Here is a 17,743-nt window from a genome sequence, read left to right as displayed (position 1 = left end):
TTCGTGAATTAGTAGCTTTTGAAGTCAATTTGCCAGACATCATATTTTAATCAGTGTTTGCAAATTGCAAAAGTATTTATATTAATATTCACAACAATTTCCCCAACAACTTCTAAACAATGCAAATAACTTTGCCCCAGGGAAAATACCAATCCAATCCAAACCAATCGATGTGGGGGATGTGTCTACGAGGGTTTCGTATCGTACTATATTCTGGGCTGCGGGCTCCGGTCTCCGGACTCCGGGGATCCAACCCTTTTGCTACCGAACATGCCGCAACAAATTACTTAACAAGTGATTAGCCGCAGAAAAGTTTCCAGCATCAAAGTCTGCCTCGACGGCCGCCCCACCTCCGCTGCCACCCCTTGGCTTTTCCGCCTTTCCTTTCGGCCGACAAGCCATGCAAATTAGAGAACACACTTTCGGGCTATTTCTGCATAAATTATTATTACGACCAAATTTCGGTTAGTTTTCCCCGGGCGGCGTTTCATGAACACCTCGCCTCCTCCTGTGCAAAATATTTTCCTATGCAATTTTCCAAATGATGCTGATGGGGGAGACCTGAAGCGGCCACGAATTTCTTGGTGCTTCAATTAAGCCCGGCCCTAACACAATTTGCTTTTAATTGTCGTTAATTGTACCAGCCATTGACAAAAACGAGTGATATTTTATTTATTTTCTTTTCATCTGATTCATTCCACTTTCACACACAATTATCACCCAGCGATTTGTGATTTCTCGCCTTTTTTATTTATTTTTTTATTTTTTTTTCGTTTGGCGCTCCAATGCGGAAACGTCTTTATTCCGCGAATGCTCGTATGTGTGGAAATGAGTGGTGTATGCAGGTATGCTACTGGGATAGTCAGTAATTAACTAGACTGACTAGACCAGACTGTCTGCCAGTCGTTTAACTGCGATTTGCGTTTTAAATCAGCTTCAATGAACGACTATTACACCAAACGAACTGGGGAGGACACAACACATGAGCGACATTTATCCAAGGGCCATGATCTATGTATATTCCGAATGTACATACAAATGTACAATAATCATAAGAACTACAGGATCTAAACAGAATTACTTAGAGCGTTAAGACTTTAAAAAAAAACTCCATCGCCGAATGCTATAGTTGGAACCTTTATTCCAGAGTCCACTCAAAACTCTTCATTCGGAGAAGTATTCAACCTGTAATAAAATGATCAATGGTGTTGGCGGTTTGGCGGTTTGGCTGAGCTCAAACCAGTTAAATACTAGTTTAAAGCAGCCCCATAATTCTTTATGGGGCCATAGAGTACGCGTATATTATCTCTGCTACGACTCCAAAACAAACTCGGAACTCTCTGGGGGTCGGCGATCGGGGGATCGGGGGATCAGGGGCTCAGGGCTCGCTCTTGACTCTTCACACACCAACGCGTCTGTTATTATTATTACTCGTACCTTATTCAACGTCAGACAACAAACAGATCACAGAGAACACCTGTGGAAGCCGTGAAGCTTTGGGATCGAATCAAACGAAAACAAAATTTAAAAAAAACACAACCCAACCGAATGCTTCGAGCGCTGGCGATGAACTCAAGCGGGCTCTAGACAAAAGTCCGCCCGGCTGGCACAGTGAATCGCCAGCAAACAAGCAAAAAATTAACTATGAATGTTAATGGGCACAGCCATATAGATTCTGCGTTCACCTTCACAATTATTAGCCATACCAAAACAGCAAATTTATAATGATGCAAAACACGAACATGAATTGAACTGTATCGGTGTGTATTCGCCCTATGCTACGATGGAGTTTTAGTAACTATTTACAGTGCAGATGGCCAGATTTGCGGTAGTGTAGTTATATGTAGTTATATGCTAAACTGTCCACGTTGCTTGGACGTTCCTGGGTGCAAATCGTGCGCCTGCGCCTGGTGGTGAGAGTCCGAGACGGACTTGGAGCTCTGCTGATAGACCAGGCCATCGACGCCTGGTATGGTGTTGCAGCCCACACAGGCGTGCAAGGTGTCGTGAATGAAGATATCACAATCGAGGCAGAAGAACTGCTTGCAGAAGCCGCACTTGAAAACAGTCTTGTCTGCGACTGGGACGAAGAGTTTCATGCAAGCGTAGCATTCCGTGGTCCCGGTGCCGGTCCCACCACGGTCCGAGGAGGCTTTCGGCAAAGAATCGAACGGAATTTCCTCGAAGTTGGGAACAGGGAACAGATGATGGTACGAGCGGGCAAGATGTGGAGCCGAGACTAGCGTAAGACCACACGACTGACACTCCACGGGCAGTTCGCAGTACTTGCTATTGCATTGTGGACAGTGGTGTCCGGTGGTGCAGAGCTCGCTGGGCTCCTCCAGATTCTCTATGTGGCACATGCACATCGAGAGCGGTGCATCCTTGCCCTCCACCTCGTTCTTGGTGTGCGGAAAGCCCATACGGATGAGGGAATTGTGCTGAGTCTTGGCCGCAGGCGGCGGATCCACCTGGGACATCAGTTGATCTCTAAAATGAGCATCGTCCAGGACAGCGCCGAATGTGCCCCTAGTCTGTTGGGTGAGGTAGCGGGCGATATGAATCTCTGCCGACAATGAGATTACCGAACAGCGTATACCCTCCTTCTTCAGCTCATCGATAGTTAGATTAATGTCCACGGGATCGCAGGTGGTGAGGGAGCCCATCACGATGACAATCTCCCGCGAAGCATGCGATGGAACAACTTTGAGGGTTTTCAATGCCAAATCCAAGCCGTTCTGCAGCGATGGCTCGCTGGTCAAAGGCACATTTGCTAGGCTGAGAAAACCAATGGATTATTCCGATGGAAATCATTCAGGACTCTCACTTACCCTTCCAATGCCTTGAGATGCACACGCGAGGTGCCGGTCAATTCGGTTATTTTCTCAGCACGCTTCGCCTTTAGAGCAATAATGCCCATCTGGCTAATAGGATTCTGGTCAAAGAACTCTTCGATGAACTGTTCGAGCAGCTTGATGGTGCAGCGTAGGCGCGTGGGCTTCAGATCAGGCACGCTCATCGACTCGGAGCAGTCGAGTATGATGAATAGATGTCGCATCATTCCCAGACGATTCTGTTTCGTCTTTTGCGCCTGCCGCTGACGCTTGGCCTTCTGGATAATATCCGCGATTGCCCCATCGAGCAGCCCATCCTCGTCGTCCTTGATGGCTTCCCTGAGAAGTTGCTCCACATTGAGTTGAGATGATTTCTAATATATTACGCAATATTACCATGTCTTCTCATATCCCGTCTCCCAACGGTACTCCTTCTGATCGTCGCGGTCGTCATCAGCCATGATATTTTATTTAGCTAAATCGAAAACAATTAAATAAAACAAATATCAGCGAAATTCACCGGCAACTGTGAAAGTGTGTACACACCAAGGCAGCGGCAAAACACAACGTCGAGGGTTGTCAAATCATGCCATGGCGAAATATTTTGCCTATCCAAATCAGTTGTTAAATTATTTACATAACTCTTATTTTATAAACAACATACAAAAAATATGAACTGGGTTTAATTGTAATGTTTTCTACAATTTAATTTAAATTTCTTGAAAAACATCAGGGTGCACGAAGTTACCATATCAGTAAATGAACTCAACACGACACGCGATTGGCTTAGCAAGTGCTAATTTATGTGTACGAACTGAAGGTCCACTACACTCTTGGTTAGGCATTTGAGACTGATGTATAATTGTGAAACCACACAAGAAAGTGAGCACGTGTAGAAGTTTCGTGGCAGTTGAGCAAAAAATGTGTTAAAATTAATACATTTAATATATTCGACAATCCCAGACATAATTAATATATAGGTTATTCGGCATATATCCAAAAAAGAGCTCATACAAAAGTCACCCTAGCCGCAGTCTAACCACCGCTGGTCTGCGTTTCAGGCAAATAGACACCGTTTTGCTTTTGGCATTCAGAGTTTCGCGCGGGCAGTTGAAAGCAGAACAGCGCTGCGCGTGTTGAAATTTGGAGAAAACAGTTAGAGTTATATTAACATTCAAAAAACAATATAAACTTTAGTTTCCAGATCGATTTGGTTTATGAAGGTGTGTAAATAATGCAGTGTAAAAGTGGGTCCATTATTATTGATTTGACGCAAAAATTTGTGAAATGGCAAGCATTACTGCTGGCGAGCAATTTGAGCGGGAATCAGTATACATATCAAAAAGTGAAAATTAAATGAACTGAATGAAACAAATAGCCAATTGTAATCTTTTCCTGGTAGCGGTTGCAGTCAACTACTATTAAATATGTTAAATAGGTTGTAAAAACGGAGCAATTTAAAATGGCATAAATGATTTTTTTTTAATATAAACAATTTGATATGCCCAATCTGGTCTACCCTCGTTCCCCAGTGTGTTTCTTTTTTTCTGTTTGCTGTGTGCCCGGTTCGCTGCATTGTATTGCATTTTTTGTGTATTTTGGCTCGCTGTAACCAAGGCGCCGCACCGCGCCGCGCCGCTGCATTAGAGAAACCCACCATTCTGGGCACACACCGAAGACATTCGGGGTTGCCACCCATGCAAACGAAAACACACCACAGCACTGTACTTTTTCTTCCCCCTGTTAGCTGTTCCGTTTTTAAAAGCAAGCAAACAACAACTAAATAAATTTGCTCTTTTATTTTGATTATTTAAATGAATTCGACAGAACCGTAGGCTTTGGTGTTGTCTATAATGTTGGCACAGGAGATAGCTCCGACGGAAATTGGAAAGTACGCAAACATTATCGGAGGTGAGTGAAAGAAAAAAAAATGGCAGAAAAATAGCAAGCAATTTAAGTAACTCGTTTTGTTTTCACTTCTCAGCTGCCCAGGAGGATCTGGCAAATATGGATGTTCTCGTATGTGGACGGTGCCTGAAGGCCTACAACTTTGTCGAGGAGTTTCAGTCGCACAAGGAAGATGCCTGCGAGAAGGAGAATGCAAACCTTAAGGACTCGCTGGACACCAAGCCTTCAATCTGGGCATTTTCGCTGTGGAAGGCCACACAGTTGCATGCGCGCAAGGAATCGAGTGCTAGCAATTCATGGGCCATGTACCAGCATTGGGTGAGGCTCGAGGAGAGCGTGAGGGAGCCATGGATTGTGGCTGGCAAGACAATACAGTCTTTTGGCAAGATTGCACATGGACAGCTGCAGGATATGCCAGTGCGCATCACCAAAACGGTTGTGAATCCCAACAACAATAATAACACTTCGAACAGCAATAACAACGCAAGCGCATCCCCAACCAGAAGTAAGTATAAATTTTATAGAAACGGAATTACTATTAAATCAGTGTCCGTATCCGTATACAAAAATAAAGCATATTCAAGCTTAGTCTCGTGGTTGATTCAATGCTGATACCCAGCAACATTCTTTCAATGTGTGACTAGAATCGAGATCGTCTAAAAACTGTACTTATTTTCAGAATCGACTGCTAATAAGCTGCCAGCCTTGTCCAACCAACTGAAAGACATTGAGAACGAACGGCCCGTATCCAAGCCAGGAACCCCAACGCTGCCACCAACAACAACATCCACTGCCTCGAGTGGTGGTGCTGTCAAACCGAACAATCGAATAGCCACCCGTTGTGATTCCAAGACCGAACAGCGTACTGAAGAGGCTGTGGAAAAGATTGTCGCTAAACGCTTCAATCCGAGACGCAAGACACACGAGTATTTGGTTAAATGGGTGGATCGTTCGCACAATGGCAACACCTGGGAGGTGATGGCCAATCTCGAGAGTGTGCCCTTTTTCCTACAAATGTTTGAGAAGCAGCTGGCGCGTCAGAAACTGACCAGAGAGAAGGGACTGGATGCCTTGAAGCGTCTGCAGCATCCAGTGCCCTCATCGAAAACCGATTCTCCAGCTCCACTCAGTCCAGCCACGCCTCAAGCACAAGTATCGCCGAGCTCTCGGCCATCGCGCACTTCGAAAACCAAAGCCATGGATGCGTTCAAGCAATGGGTAACCGATACTGCTGTTGGCGACGGTTCTTCATCGCCCTCCTCGGGCAACGACGATGAATCCGCCAACGAGCAGGAATGGGCCGCCGCCACGTCGGGTCCCACCAAACGCAAGCTCAATCAAACTGATTCCAGTATTGAGGAGACCGCAGCGAATGACTCGGTGGAACTGGAGGATCTCGAGGAGGATCTGCCCACACACACTGTGAAGCGTTTAAAAAACGGCGGTAGCTCCGTGCAGCAAAGCAAGTCGCGTGTCCATTCGGCTGATAGACAGGCTGCGTCCAGAATTAATGGAAACTCTGCTGCCTCCGGAGCGGACAGTATCAAAATGGGAGAGATCATCTACACGGACGACACCACCAGCTCTGGAATGTTTCGTAAACCGGAAATGCCAAACACCCTGCTTTTGGTAAATAAATGATGAGATCATCTGTAAAAAACGATAATTCATCTTGAAATCCGTTTCAGAAAAATAATAAAGTCGAGTGTCCTGTACGCTATCTGTCCCGCTCGGAGATAGCCAGCAATAATACAGGGGTCTTCCGCGTTGAGCACTCGGAGCCGACAGCCCCCGTCACAGCAGTGGCAGCCGCCGTTGCCGCTCAAAAGACCAGCACCAGTAGCGCCTCAGCCACGACAGTGGGAGGAGGGGGCATAGCCAAACGTTTGAGCGTAGCCCGCCCTTCACACTCCAATTCCAGTTCGCCTGTGACTGTAAGCCAGCGTCAGCAGGTGATACGTCCCCCTGGTCAGGGCGGTCCGATATCATCGTCGGTGCAACGTCGTCCTTTGGCAGGCACGCCGCAGGCTCGCGCACAGCAGCCACCGACGAGGGCACATCCTGGCGGCCGGCCCCTGGCACGCGCTGGTCCCGGTACGCCCCAGCAACGGCATCAAGCGTCGCCAGGAGCCGGCACCAAAGTGGTGACGCCAGAGCAGAAGATCCTGCAGCTGTCCAAGTCTGGGGACTTGAAGGTAACTCGCAAGGTGGTGACCAGGGAGGAAATATTAGCCCAACGCCAGGCCCAGGCTCGCCAGCAACGCCAGCAGCAATCCCAATCTCAGCTACAAAAGGTGCTGGCACCAGGGCAAAGGCAAAGAATAGCGCCCAAGCCAACGCCACAGCCCACACCGCTCCAGTTGGAGCTGGAGGAGGATCTGCACCAGCAACAGGTCCAGCTGTGCCCAATCACTGGCAAGCTGATTGGGGGGGAAGAGTCGCAGCTGCAGGTCGAGCATGAGCAAATGCAGGAGGAACAGCGCGAACAGCTGGAGGCAGCGCATGCGCTTTTGGGCAGCGATCAGCAGGTGCTGACCAACGAAGACGGCTCTGCTCTTCTGGTAAGAGGTGAAGATGGCACCGTCTACCAGGTGGCTGGCAAGAATGCCGAGGGCCAGACCATACTGGTTACCCAGGGACCGGATGGCGAGCAACAGTTCGCGTATGTGGCCGCCGCTGAAGGCGACGATCAGGATGTCCTTTCGCTAGACCATGCCGTGGCTGAGGCTGTCCAAGCTGGGGAACAATCCGCTGCAGCAGCAACATCCGATGGCGAGCAAATTCTCGTCTCCATGACCGAGGAGGAGCTGGCCCAGCATCAGGCAGCCGCACTGCAGCAGGAGAGTTCTGGCACCGGCACGGGAACACCGGTCACTGCACAAATTCACATCACGACCTCTGACAGCGATGGCACCGAGTCCCAAATCCCGGCCGAGGTGGTGCGAGCGGATCTGCCCTCACCAGGTAATACAAAAACCAATAATCTTCCATCTTCTGTGCATTAATCTCCCCTTTCTCTCCTTTCTTTGCACTTTTTCTCAGGGGGCACTCGTCGCGTCGTTTTGATGATACAGGATGGCACTTTTATGATGACTGAGATGAACGAGGAGCAATTCAAGACCCTCAACATCCCGACGTAAAAACATGTTAATAGTCTCTTAACCTAGCACTAGGCGTAGCCCCTAAGCCAGATATACATACTACATATATATATAGAATGAGAGCACTGGCCGCCATTAAACCTGCGCGGCTTCGTTTAGGATAGGACATTCCCGAGAATACATTTTGGGGACATCCATTTCCATCTGACTAAAGTACACTTTGGTTTTTCCCTTATTCTTATATATATATATAATTTTTTTTTTTTTTTGCAAGTTTTTTTCGTCTTCACTAATCTGATTGTTTTCCCGACAGTTTTTAGTGGAGTGGAGGAGAAACCATTTGGGGATTAGCCAAAAGAATAATTAAGTCAGAAGCTAAGATGAACGGCAAAAATAATAAAAAAAAAAAAAACAAATCACATGCAGCTAGATAATAGTTGATCATTCAATTGCGGGGCGACTTATTAAGTAAGCGAAAAGAAGGGATCCAAGCGAAGAGGAATTATTTTATGTTATTGAACCAGAATCAGAACCAGAAACAGAACCAGACCCAGAGCTAGGCCTAGGACACGGCATTTTCTTTACCATAACCCATACAACACACACACTAATTATTTAGTTATTAATTAATTGAGTTAAGTACGTATATATAAATATATATAAATGTGTAATCGGCGACAGAAAGAGAGAAGAGAGAGAGAGAGAGATAGAGGGAGAGGGATAGAAAGGAAAAGAAAGAGAGAGATAGAGATAGAGATGGAGAGAGAGATGAAAAATGCATCGTTTGCATTTAAACAGCAAATACTCGTCTTAAGAAATGCTAAAATAATATCTAGACTATAATTAACATTACGATAGATGTGAATTGTAACTTCTACAAGTAATTTTAATATTTAGAACTCTAAAAAGATATCATTGTGTGTGGTTTTTTTCATTTATTATGAAATTTGTGTCCATTCTGCAGGGAGCTAAGTGAAAGAAATCTCTCGGCTACCGGCTATCGGCCATCGGCCAATGTTCCCCGAAAAGGAACCTCGCCTCGAAACAAATGCAAGCAAAAATATGTAAAGAACTGCAATTCAATTAAATAAAACCCGAGATAACTTGAATAATCGTTTAATCTTTTTGAAATTTAGCAATAAAGAAACCCACAGTGTCCAAATCGTTGCCGGGACCAAAGCGCTGCAGCAGCTTCGATTGAGCGGTCTCCAGATCCGGGAGTGGCAGGCCGGGACCCCCGTACCGAGGTGTGGCATCCAGCAGACGTAGTTCGGGATACTTTCTCAGCGCCCAGGCCACAATGCTCTCGCACTCGGCCTCGGTGACTGTGCAAGTGCTGTAGACGAGGATGCCGCCAGGGCGCAAAAGTTGGACAGCCTGTGCCAGAAGACGACGCTGGATGTTTGGATAGGATTTCAAGATCTTGGCCTGCTTAATGTTGCACAATAGCTGCGGACGGTTGCCCAGACCACTGCATGGGGCATCCAGAAGAATGCGATCGAAGCTGGCACATGGAAAGGGTGGAGCGGCTGGGCACGACGAATCGCTCGACGCGGCCACTGCTTTTGTGGAGTCAAAGACGTGCGCCTGTATGCTCCGATAGTTGTTCCCCAGTTTCCCCAGCATGCCGCGCACACGACTCGCGGAGTTATCCAACGCCACGACGCACCCCTGATCGCCCATTAGCTCTGCTATGTGAGTGGTTTTGTTGCCCGGAGCAGCGCACATGTCCAGGATGCGTTCACCAGGCTGTGGGTCCAGGACACGCACGCATACAATAGAGGGCAGATTTTGCAGCAGGGCGTCTGCGCTGCTGAGGTCCCCAAGCGAGGGCACTCCACTGACATTCGATTGCATTTCAACGGCGATCCCTGTGGGAGCTTCATTCTTGTCATTGTACAGTTGATAGCGTTGCATTAGCACCTTGCCCACGCCCACATAGACCTTTTCCGAGTTCTCGTAACGCGTGGTCATCCCTCGCTTGCATTTGCCGGCCAAGTCAGCATAGACATTGACGCATTCCTGCAGCTGTGTGTTCGACTCCATGGCCAGAACGCCAGGGGCATAAATGTGAGCTCCCCGCAGCAGAGCAGCTCCGCAGCTGGTGTCCACAATGACTTCTTTGAGCGTAGGATCGGGTACGGACAACGCCAGTTCCGCCTCAAGGGGAGCTATGCACAGTACTTCGGGCAGATCCGCCAGGCCATAAATCCTCGGGGCCTGCTGGCCACATGGATATCTCCTTGCGAGATGCTCCTCCAATTGCGCCTTGTGCGTCTCTACATTGGTGCGCAGTCTGTTCACCCTGTAGGTGGTGACACGTGGAGTCCGACAGAGCCATTCCAAAAGTTGCGACACAGCCGCCGACTGAATAAAAACATTATATGAGATCAACAGTTTTAATATTTGAAAACCAGTGTTGCCTTATCGTTTTTGTGCACATGGTGCAAGCCGTAGAAACAACATTCTCACATTGACTTTAAGAATTTCGGCTTCCAGCAAACTGTTGCTCAGAAACGGAGTTTTTGGGTAGAACATGGAGCGCCAAGTTATTTAAATACTTCGCCTCAACCAACTGTGAACTAACAAAAACAGGACTTTCTAACGCCGACTGTAATAAAGTAAACATACATATTTATGTAGGTTTATGTTTCATTTCAATATCTATCATTTGCGTGCGTATAAATTTCGATATTTATTGAAGAAGAGACGTGGCAGCATTTCAAAGCATATACCATCCGTAACATTGTCGTCTCACTCTAACACAAGCCATGCCGCAACGTTTATGTTGGTGAGTTTGCAGTTTTTTCAACGGCAAGTGTATTCTCGGTCAAGTTTTTTTTGCTCTGTGATTTTTGACATTTCCAAGCAGAAATTTCTAAAATTTCCGCTCAAATTTGTGTGCATTTGATTCAATTAGTTGGTGCGTATTTGACTTTAGTCAAAATCAGGGGTAGTGTATGAGAAAAATGGATTTATTTCCTTGGTCTAAAGTGTGGACAGTGTTCGTGTGTTCGTATTAGTGTAAGCCATTTCTACACACACACACACACACACAAACATACCCACACACAAACTTAGAACGTACACCGCTGTGGGGAGTTTTGGTGATAAATATTATCGGAAATCGCCGAAAATGTATCGTCTAAAAATTGTTTATTAACTTGCGCACTACAAATTATCAAAGTTTCTAAATGGTTTTTTGTTTATTTTTTTTTACTTGTTTACGTCATATCGAACATTTGGTCAATGTATTATATAATTTCAAAGTTTTTTCGACTTTGGCCCCTTGATAAAAGAACTAGTAATACTTATCGTCCATCACACATTCCTCATATCGATATTTTTTCCATCATATTTCTCTTCACAATTCGGTGTGTGGTGTGTTTGGCAGCAGAGAAAATTTAATAAAAGGAAAATCCACAAAAGAAGCTCAAATAAATCGGTAAATAAAACGTGTAATGTGCAGTTAAAAAATCCCCACCTGGATTCATTGACACTAGTGCAGAATAGACAGAATATTGCACTGTATTTAAAAAAACAAGGTCTTGCCGCCGTCGCATTTCACCAACCTCAAAGGGAGAAAAAAAAGCATACGTCACTCACACAGACGCACACTAACCACGTATAAATTTCAGAGCAATGGCTCTCTCTGCATCCAATTTGAAATTTACCGACAAGAAAATCTAAATATGTACATATACTGGTGATGCTATCCTGAAATCCGCCGTATGTGAGGATACAATAGGGATTTCAATTCAATTGGCACAGGGCGTCCGGTCCGACTCGACAACGTAATAGGCAACCCTAGAGTGTGGCTCATGGGTGTGTGAGTGTGTGCGTGTGCAGGGTGTTGGTGTAGCTGCCGTCGCTTCTTGTCGTCGTCGTAGTCGTCGTCGCTTGGCAAATAAAAGTTGCTACGTGTAGTTTTCGTTTTCTTTTCCGGCATACAATTTCTACTGTTCATTTCTCCATTTTGATTAGTTGATCCGAAGCAACATAAACACAAAACTTTGGTAATTATCACTAAATTTGAGTGTATCTCAAAATTTGCGTGATGTTTCTTTTTTATTTGCGCATTATGTTTCGTTGGCAACGCTTTGCTGTTCGTGCGCGAGGGGAGTGCGACGAAGAGCAGGGGACATCGTCTTCGGTTCTTTAATTAAAACTTTAATTGAATTGCACGTTGGAGCAGGAGAGAGTGCTGGTTGTACAAATGTAACGCACACACAAATCCACTCGGAGCCACTTGGACTCTGTAGCTGGTCGCCGGGTGACTCACCGCAGATTTAGAACTTACACTCTCCGAGATTGCGAATTTCCATCTAGCCTCTCGCCCCTGGCTTTATCATTTTACGCGCATTCCAGCTTATACACGTTTCGTGAATGAGACGGGGTGGAGAAAAGGCGACCCTCCTGCAGTGCCTCCGACTCGTCATCGTCTCCCAACAACAAAAATCAATATCTTATCAGCGGCGGCGGCCGCCGACATCGACATTCGCAGCCAGCAAAGCGGGCAACACATTGATATTATGGGCAAAAAATACTATACTATATTTCCCAAACGGCCGAGCTTTTTTTTTTAAGTTGCGTTTAATTTGCGTTGTTTTTCAAAGCAAAGCTCATGTCCGAACAGTTCCATGGGATTGTTGCTAAATTTCATAAGCGAATTGTTGTGACTCAGTTGTGGAAGCAATCAACACGTCAGCTTTGGGGGTAACGATTAAGCCAAACAAAAGAGTCTCTGCCTCGGGGCCCAATCTCAGACGGCTCGAACAATTCAGTGGGAAGGGCCTAACATATCATCACATCATAGCATCTTTTGTTTTATTTGTCACTCGAATCAGTTCCAGTTGCCACACCGATAAGTGAAGTTCAGTCCTGTAACATATGCCGGCATTATTGGTTAAATTTAATATCGATTTTGTTTGGTTTATTTGCAGATTCTCCAAGTCCAAGCACACAAGTCCAGAGTTTGCATATTATCAACAGCATTTGCAACTCGGATTTGAACTTGTAATAATTCCAGCCAAGCAAGAAGGCCACCAGCAGCAGCAGCAGCAGCATAACCGATTTCCTACTTCTCCAATCAAAAGAATCGAAATAAAAGCAAGCAACTATGGGAAACGTATTCGCCAATCTGTTTAAAGGCCTCTTTGGCAAAAAGGAAATGAGGATATTGATGGTCGGTTTGGATGCCGCTGGTAAAACCACAATTCTGTACAAACTCAAATTAGGCGAAATTGTTACAACGATACCTACCATTGGTAAGTGGACTAGCAGCTAGCTAGCTAGCAATTGTAGCTACTTTTCTCCTCGGTACTCATTCTCATGTGTGTTTTCTCTCTCTTTCACTCTCTCGACTCGGTTCCGACTAGGTTTCAATGTGGAGACTGTAGAATACAAGAATATTAGCTTTACAGTGTGGGATGTGGGCGGCCAAGACAAAATTCGTCCATTGTGGAGGCATTACTTCCAGAATACACAAGTAAGTGACTGGATCTTGGCACCTATCGCATCCAGAGACCTCCCGCCCCTTCCTTCTAGATGATGTTAACAACTTGTTATGATTAATACTATGATTATTCAAAGTTTATTTTGTTTCAAGACGGGACTGATATGTACCCCCCACACCCCTAAAACAGATGCATCATTGCTTCAATTCTCCATGGATTCACTAATTGGAATACATTTTTGTTTTTTCTTGTTACAACAGGGTCTTATCTTCGTCGTTGACAGCAATGACCGAGAGCGTATCGGTGAGGCGAGAGAGGAATTGATGCGCATGCTGGCGGAGGACGAGCTTCGAGATGCAGTCTTACTAATATTCGCCAACAAACAGGTAAGCATGCGAATTGCGAGACGAACCGAATCGGTTGCCACATAACACACCAAAGCGGTGACAAACTCCATTAACGAATATGTGTGAAACAGAAAATGTATGCATACATACATACGTTGATAAGAGCCGGCAGTTGTTGCAAACATATGTGTGTATGCCAGCCGATGGCAGCAACAGACCGTGCACCTTTGTTGATTATGTGGCACCGCCAGCGACCCCCTCCTAGATGATGTTAATAACTTGTTATGATTGATACTATGATTATTCAAAGTTTATTTTGTTTCAAGACGGGACTGATATGCCAATTATTGTCACCACACAGAATATTTGTTGCAACTATCCCAAATAAACCTCACATAATCCCATTTTTTTTATTGAATCGTTGTAGGATCTGCCAAATGCAATGAATGCGGCTGAAATTACCGACAAGCTCGGTTTGCACTCACTCAGAAACCGCAACTGGTACATTCAAGCGACGTGTGCAACTAGCGGCGATGGACTCTACGAGGGACTCGACTGGTTGTCCAATCAGCTGAAGAATGCTAATCGCTAATTAAACATACACTAAAACTACAACCACAACAACAAAAAACAACAACAGCAACAACATAAATACACACTAACTTTGATTTCAAGCAAAGCAAAAACAGAAGCAGAAAACAACCATCAGAAACACCAACAGACAGACAAAACAGACACAGGAAAACGGCGGAAATCCTATCCTCATCAAGAAGGAACAACAACAACAGCAACAACAACAACAGCAGCAACAACAACAACAGCAGCAACAACAACAACAGCAGCAACAACAACTACAGCAGCAACAGCAACATAAACAACAAGAGTAGAGATCTTCGCATAACTTAAAAGGCTCCTCCTTCCTGTCCGTTGAGAACACGAGAAATTGAAATTGCAAGAACAGATCTTTTCAAGCAGCATCAGCATATAAAAGAACGCTATAATTTAATTTAAATTTATATACATAATTATTGGATGTTTAAAAACGAAACGATTAAAAGAGAACCCCAACCAATCGCAAAAGAAAAAAGGAAACAACACTAAAGTATATGGTAAAAATGTCTTTTTTAAGTTATTTTTGTCCTCTCTCCCTCTCCCCCCCTCATCAATATATATTTCTTTTTAATTTTATAAATATAAAAGTAATATTAATGAGAAGTAATAAACAACAAAAACCATTTTAATTTTTAACACTTTCGTTTCGTGTCGTCGCTTGGCAAAAAACAAAAAAAGAAAACCCATAAAACAAACACACGCATATACATAAAACCATATTAAAACGGAAAACGTACTATTTAAAAGGTAATTCTAAATAAAATTTAAATAAATAAAACCGGCTGGACATTTTTATAATACGAAATAAATAATAATTTTTTTTCGACAATACCCGTTTTCTTTTGTTGTGGTCTATCGATAACGATATTTTCAAGCGCTTGAAGTTTTGCAACACTGTTTATTTTGACGTTTGGCGTTTTCCCACACTAGCTACCCCAATTTGTGTAAATGCATGAAAAATTCACCCCGAATTGTGAGATTGTTTCAATTATTAAATAAAAAGAAAACTCAGCATGTCTGCAAAGCAAAATTCAAAGAAATTCAAGTGGGCGTTGGACTTTAATGGAAGGTAAATGCAATTTTGAATTGAGTATTTGATATGTGTATGTGCGGCACAAGAGATATTTTCACACCCCATTTCGTTTTTCCCGAGCAGCAAAAATTCGGAAATTCCATCTCCGCTGGGCTACAATCCAAGTGCAGTGGTAAATCAAACCGAAGTCGTACGCGATCAGCGTTTGGTTATAAAGAAATCATGGGATCTGGCTCTAGGACCGCTGAAGAATGTAAGTGTATAGTCGACCATGCAGGCTCCATGCTGGACGTAATAACCTTTGGATTCATTGCAGATACCCATGAACCTGTTCATCATGTACATGTCCGGTAATTCTATATCGATTTTCCCAATTATGATGGTCGGCATGATGCTGGTGCGGCCAATCAAGGCAATGTTCACAACCCAAGTTACCTCGAAAATGGCCGAAGGCGCCCAGGGAACTGGTCAGCGCATTGTCTACTTTCTGGGAAACCTGGCCAACGTAGCGCTGGCCCTTTACAAATGCCATAGCATGGGCCTGTTACCCACACACGCCTCTGACTGGCTGGCCTTTGTCCAGCCCCAAACTCGCTTGGAATATTATGGAGGAGGAATATCATTTGTCTAGTTTGTAATAATTGGTGGCGAATATGTACATTGAACGTCACTTTATTTGATCATAGTAGATACATTTGTTTAAATTAAAACCCTAACATGGCATTTTTCAATCATCCAAGATCTTCTTGGCCTCCTTTTTGATGTCATGAACGATCTGTTCAGCGGCCGACCTGTGGAGAGTGAAATGAAATTAGAATGCGTTCAGGCGCACTTTAATTTAACTTATATTTAACCTAATTTATTGGATAAATGAGTCCCCTATGATCTGTTGATCGTTTGTTCTCCCTCACCAAATGATAATTAATAACCACAACCAAAGGTCGGTCTAATGTTTTATTCTAACAATGAATTTTTGTAGTGTGACTGGTGGTAGTGAACGACAAAGGCCGTAAGATTATATCTAATCTGGAATTACTTTTTCTTGTTGTCGTCAATTAGCTCTCGTATCTTTTCGTTCATTCGCTGGACCAGCTTTTGGGGGTCATCGACACGGGGCACCTGGAAACAGATACCCACCCATACATAGTTTTATTATTTTCAGTAGAGACAATTTAAGTGTAGGGGTGGAAGGCGTACCTCATAGTTTTGAGATATGTAGATGCCCGTGTAAATTCCGGCTCCAAATGTCAGCTGCAAGGGAAGACGGACAAAAAGAAAACTGTTAAAATTTGTTGCATTGGTTGGTTGGTCCCACTTCTGGCTGACCAGAGAGAAGTACAGTGTTCGTTTGAAGTTCCAAAATGGCTTTTTTGGGCAGTAGGGAATCGTGTCTTGCATCTCAGGGCAGCAGCTGTAGGAGGGGCGGCCGTTGCCCGCTCCACATCTGGCTTTCATCAGTTGCAGACCGACTCCAAGCAACTTCATTTTTGTGAAATTTATGTAAAACTATTAATTTTTATTGATTTGACCAAAGTAGATAACTTTTTGAAGCTTTACCAGTTGACATTTTTCCAAGAGATTACTGTGATTTCATTTGGGGATTGGGTTCGTTGTCGCCTATTATATAACCTTGAAAGCGCTTGTCTAATATCCAAATTTGTATGTTTTTGTTGGCCAAAAGGTTGTTTTGATGATGACGAGGTACCGCGGCAACAACGTCACCGCCGCAAAAAGATGAACCACAAATTGATGATATATCCATAAACCTGATGCTTTGTATTTATGCACACATAAATGGGCTTTTCTCTGCACAAACACTGTGCTATAATATTAGAAAATGCAACTTACCAAAAACTTAAGCATTGTCGAATAATTGAAGCCACTTTTGCCTTCACCCGCCGCCAGTTTAATATGTGTAAGGGAGAGTGTGTGTGTAAGAAATGTCAAACGCAGATTTGCGTGTGTATGTGTGCGCGAACAGCTGATTTCACTTTTAACTTTTTACAGAGATTAGATAATCTCAGTTAGTGCTGCTGGCGTGCTCTGCTCTCTGGTTGTACAATTACTCTACGAAATAGTGTGATTTAAGTTGCACTTGATAGCCGATTTAATAAATAATTTGCCTCTAAGGGGCTATTCAAATGCAAGCGACAAGCGCTACTATCAAGAGTGGTGGACTGGGAGAAAATGATATAGACACAAGGAAAACACAAACAGCCAAAAATAAAACTTGTTCGTGGCTGTCAGGTTCAGTGTGGTAAATTTATCTCTGTCTGGACAGCTAAAAGCCATAATTAATTTGCATATTTCCAGCTTTCTAAATTAAAATTAAAGCCTCAGTCTTTTTTCGGGAAATTTTCAAATATTTCGTTTCTTGCGCCAAATTTTCTTCACCGTTTTTAGTGCAGCCCTGCCATGATAAAACGTTTCGCAGCACTACTGCCAGAAGTTT

The 17,743-nt window shown here is 44.3% G+C and overlaps 6 protein-coding genes across 8 annotated transcripts; 3 read left to right on the top strand and 3 right to left on the bottom strand.

Annotated features, from left to right (window-relative positions):
* Positions 1-1,747: 1,747 nt before the first annotated feature.
* On the bottom strand, positions 1,748-3,324 carry LOC6596169 (general transcription factor IIH subunit 2). Its single transcript, XM_002021110.2, has 3 exons — positions 3,231-3,324; positions 2,832-3,173; positions 1,748-2,778 (listed from the first exon to the last, which is right to left on the bottom strand). Exons 1-3 carry the CDS (start codon positions 3,293-3,295, stop codon positions 1,848-1,850), a joined length of 1,338 nt encoding a protein of 445 aa, XP_002021146.1. The 5' UTR covers positions 3,296-3,324; the 3' UTR covers positions 1,748-1,847.
* A 652-nt stretch (positions 3,325-3,976) lies between these two features.
* On the top strand, positions 3,977-8,210 carry LOC6596170. The gene is made up of 6 exons (XM_002021111.2): positions 3,977-4,057; positions 4,662-4,745; positions 4,819-5,247; positions 5,422-6,371; positions 6,431-7,706; positions 7,785-8,210. The coding sequence occupies exons 2-6, from the start codon at positions 4,688-4,690 to the stop codon at positions 7,880-7,882; spliced, it is 2,811 nt and encodes a 936-aa protein (XP_002021147.1). The 5' UTR covers positions 3,977-4,057; positions 4,662-4,687; the 3' UTR covers positions 7,883-8,210.
* Positions 8,211-8,959: 749 nt separating this feature from the next.
* On the bottom strand, positions 8,960-10,468 carry LOC6596171 (putative methyltransferase NSUN6). The gene is made up of 2 exons (XM_002021112.2): positions 10,316-10,468; positions 8,960-10,210 (listed from the first exon to the last, which is right to left on the bottom strand). Exons 1-2 carry the CDS (start codon positions 10,379-10,381, stop codon positions 8,960-8,962), a joined length of 1,317 nt encoding a protein of 438 aa, XP_002021148.1. The 5' UTR covers positions 10,382-10,468.
* A 775-nt stretch (positions 10,469-11,243) lies between these two features.
* On the top strand, positions 11,244-14,474 carry LOC6596172 (ADP-ribosylation factor 1). The gene is made up of 5 exons (XM_002021113.2): positions 11,244-11,288; positions 12,787-13,110; positions 13,222-13,331; positions 13,560-13,685; positions 14,074-14,474. Exons 2-5 carry the CDS (start codon positions 12,963-12,965, stop codon positions 14,236-14,238), a joined length of 549 nt encoding a protein of 182 aa, XP_002021149.1. The 5' UTR covers positions 11,244-11,288; positions 12,787-12,962; the 3' UTR covers positions 14,239-14,474.
* A 775-nt stretch (positions 14,475-15,249) lies between these two features.
* LOC6596137 (ER membrane protein complex subunit 4) lies at positions 15,250-16,007 on the top strand. The gene is made up of 3 exons (XM_002021114.2): positions 15,250-15,327; positions 15,415-15,544; positions 15,608-16,007. The coding sequence occupies exons 1-3, from the start codon at positions 15,272-15,274 to the stop codon at positions 15,920-15,922; spliced, it is 501 nt and encodes a 166-aa protein (XP_002021150.1). The 5' UTR covers positions 15,250-15,271; the 3' UTR covers positions 15,923-16,007.
* On the bottom strand, positions 15,948-17,397 carry LOC6596138. Of its 3 annotated transcripts, none has more exons than XM_026989471.1 (4): positions 17,140-17,397; positions 16,489-16,542; positions 16,328-16,410; positions 15,948-16,082 (listed from the first exon to the last, which is right to left on the bottom strand). In XM_026989471.1, exons 1-4 carry the CDS (start codon positions 17,152-17,154, stop codon positions 16,019-16,021), a joined length of 216 nt encoding a protein of 71 aa, XP_026845272.1. In that variant the 5' UTR covers positions 17,155-17,397; the 3' UTR covers positions 15,948-16,018. The 3 variants fall into 3 exon arrangements, with proteins under 3 accessions (XP_026845272.1, XP_026845270.1, XP_026845271.1); XM_026989469.1 differs by lacking the exon at positions 17,140-17,397 and adding an exon at positions 16,618-16,732; XM_026989470.1 differs by lacking the exons at positions 15,948-16,082; positions 17,140-17,397 and adding an exon at positions 16,618-16,776 and having other exon boundaries at positions 16,232-16,410.
* Between the last annotated feature and the right edge of the window lie 346 nt (positions 17,398-17,743).

Source organism: Drosophila persimilis, unplaced genomic scaffold, assembly GCF_003286085.1.
Source record: "Drosophila persimilis strain 14011-0111.01,24,50 unplaced genomic scaffold, DperRS2 tig00000431-arrow-pilon, whole genome shotgun sequence".
Taxonomy (NCBI): domain Eukaryota; kingdom Metazoa; phylum Arthropoda; class Insecta; order Diptera; family Drosophilidae; genus Drosophila; species Drosophila persimilis.
This window is presented reverse-complemented; position numbering and strand designations above follow the sequence as displayed.

What these genes read in the sequence shown, in the direction of transcription:
- LOC6596169 (XM_002021110.2), bottom strand. Translation starts at nt 3,295, where the DNA reads ATGGCTGATGACGACCGCGACGATCAGAAGGAGTACCGTTGGGAGACG. An exon ending in ACGGGATATGAGAAGACATG is followed by an intron (nt 3,174 to 3,230) that starts GTAATATTGCGT and finishes GCAACTTCTCAG; the next exon opens with GGAAGCCATCAAGGACGACG. An exon ending in CATCTCAAGGCATTGGAAGG is followed by an intron (nt 2,779 to 2,831) that starts GTAAGTGAGAGT and finishes TGGTTTTCTCAG; the next exon opens with CCTAGCAAATGTGCCTTTGA.
- LOC6596170 (XM_002021111.2), top strand. Translation starts at nt 4,688, where the DNA reads ATGTTGGCACAGGAGATAGCTCCGACGGAAATTGGAAAGTACGCAAAC. An exon ending in GTACGCAAACATTATCGGAG is followed by an intron (nt 4,746 to 4,818) that starts GTGAGTGAAAGA and finishes TTCACTTCTCAG; the next exon opens with CTGCCCAGGAGGATCTGGCA. An exon ending in AGCGGATCTGCCCTCACCAG is followed by an intron (nt 7,707 to 7,784) that starts GTAATACAAAAA and finishes ACTTTTTCTCAG; the next exon opens with GGGGCACTCGTCGCGTCGTT.
- LOC6596171 (XM_002021112.2), bottom strand. Translation starts at nt 10,381, where the DNA reads ATGTTCTACCCAAAAACTCCGTTTCTGAGCAACAGTTTGCTGGAAGCC. An exon ending in CCGAAATTCTTAAAGTCAAT is followed by an intron (nt 10,211 to 10,315) that starts GTGAGAATGTTG and finishes GTTTTTATTCAG; the next exon opens with TCGGCGGCTGTGTCGCAACT.
- LOC6596172 (XM_002021113.2), top strand. Translation starts at nt 12,963, where the DNA reads ATGGGAAACGTATTCGCCAATCTGTTTAAAGGCCTCTTTGGCAAAAAG. An exon ending in TACAACGATACCTACCATTG is followed by an intron (nt 13,111 to 13,221) that starts GTAAGTGGACTA and finishes GGTTCCGACTAG; the next exon opens with GTTTCAATGTGGAGACTGTA. An exon ending in ATTACTTCCAGAATACACAA is followed by an intron (nt 13,332 to 13,559) that starts GTAAGTGACTGG and finishes TTGTTACAACAG; the next exon opens with GGTCTTATCTTCGTCGTTGA.
- LOC6596137 (XM_002021114.2), top strand. Translation starts at nt 15,272, where the DNA reads ATGTCTGCAAAGCAAAATTCAAAGAAATTCAAGTGGGCGTTGGACTTT. An exon ending in GCGTTGGACTTTAATGGAAG is followed by an intron (nt 15,328 to 15,414) that starts GTAAATGCAATT and finishes TTTCCCGAGCAG; the next exon opens with CAAAAATTCGGAAATTCCAT. An exon ending in CTCTAGGACCGCTGAAGAAT is followed by an intron (nt 15,545 to 15,607) that starts GTAAGTGTATAG and finishes GATTCATTGCAG; the next exon opens with ATACCCATGAACCTGTTCAT.
- LOC6596138 (XM_026989470.1), bottom strand. Translation starts at nt 16,776, where the DNA reads ATGAAGTTGCTTGGAGTCGGTCTGCAACTGATGAAAGCCAGATGTGGA. An exon ending in GAACACTGTACTTCTCTCTG is followed by an intron (nt 16,543 to 16,617) that starts GTCAGCCAGAAG and finishes CTTCCCTTGCAG; the next exon opens with CTGACATTTGGAGCCGGAAT. An exon ending in ACATATCTCAAAACTATGAG is followed by an intron (nt 16,411 to 16,488) that starts GTACGCCTTCCA and finishes ATCTGTTTCCAG; the next exon opens with GTGCCCCGTGTCGATGACCC.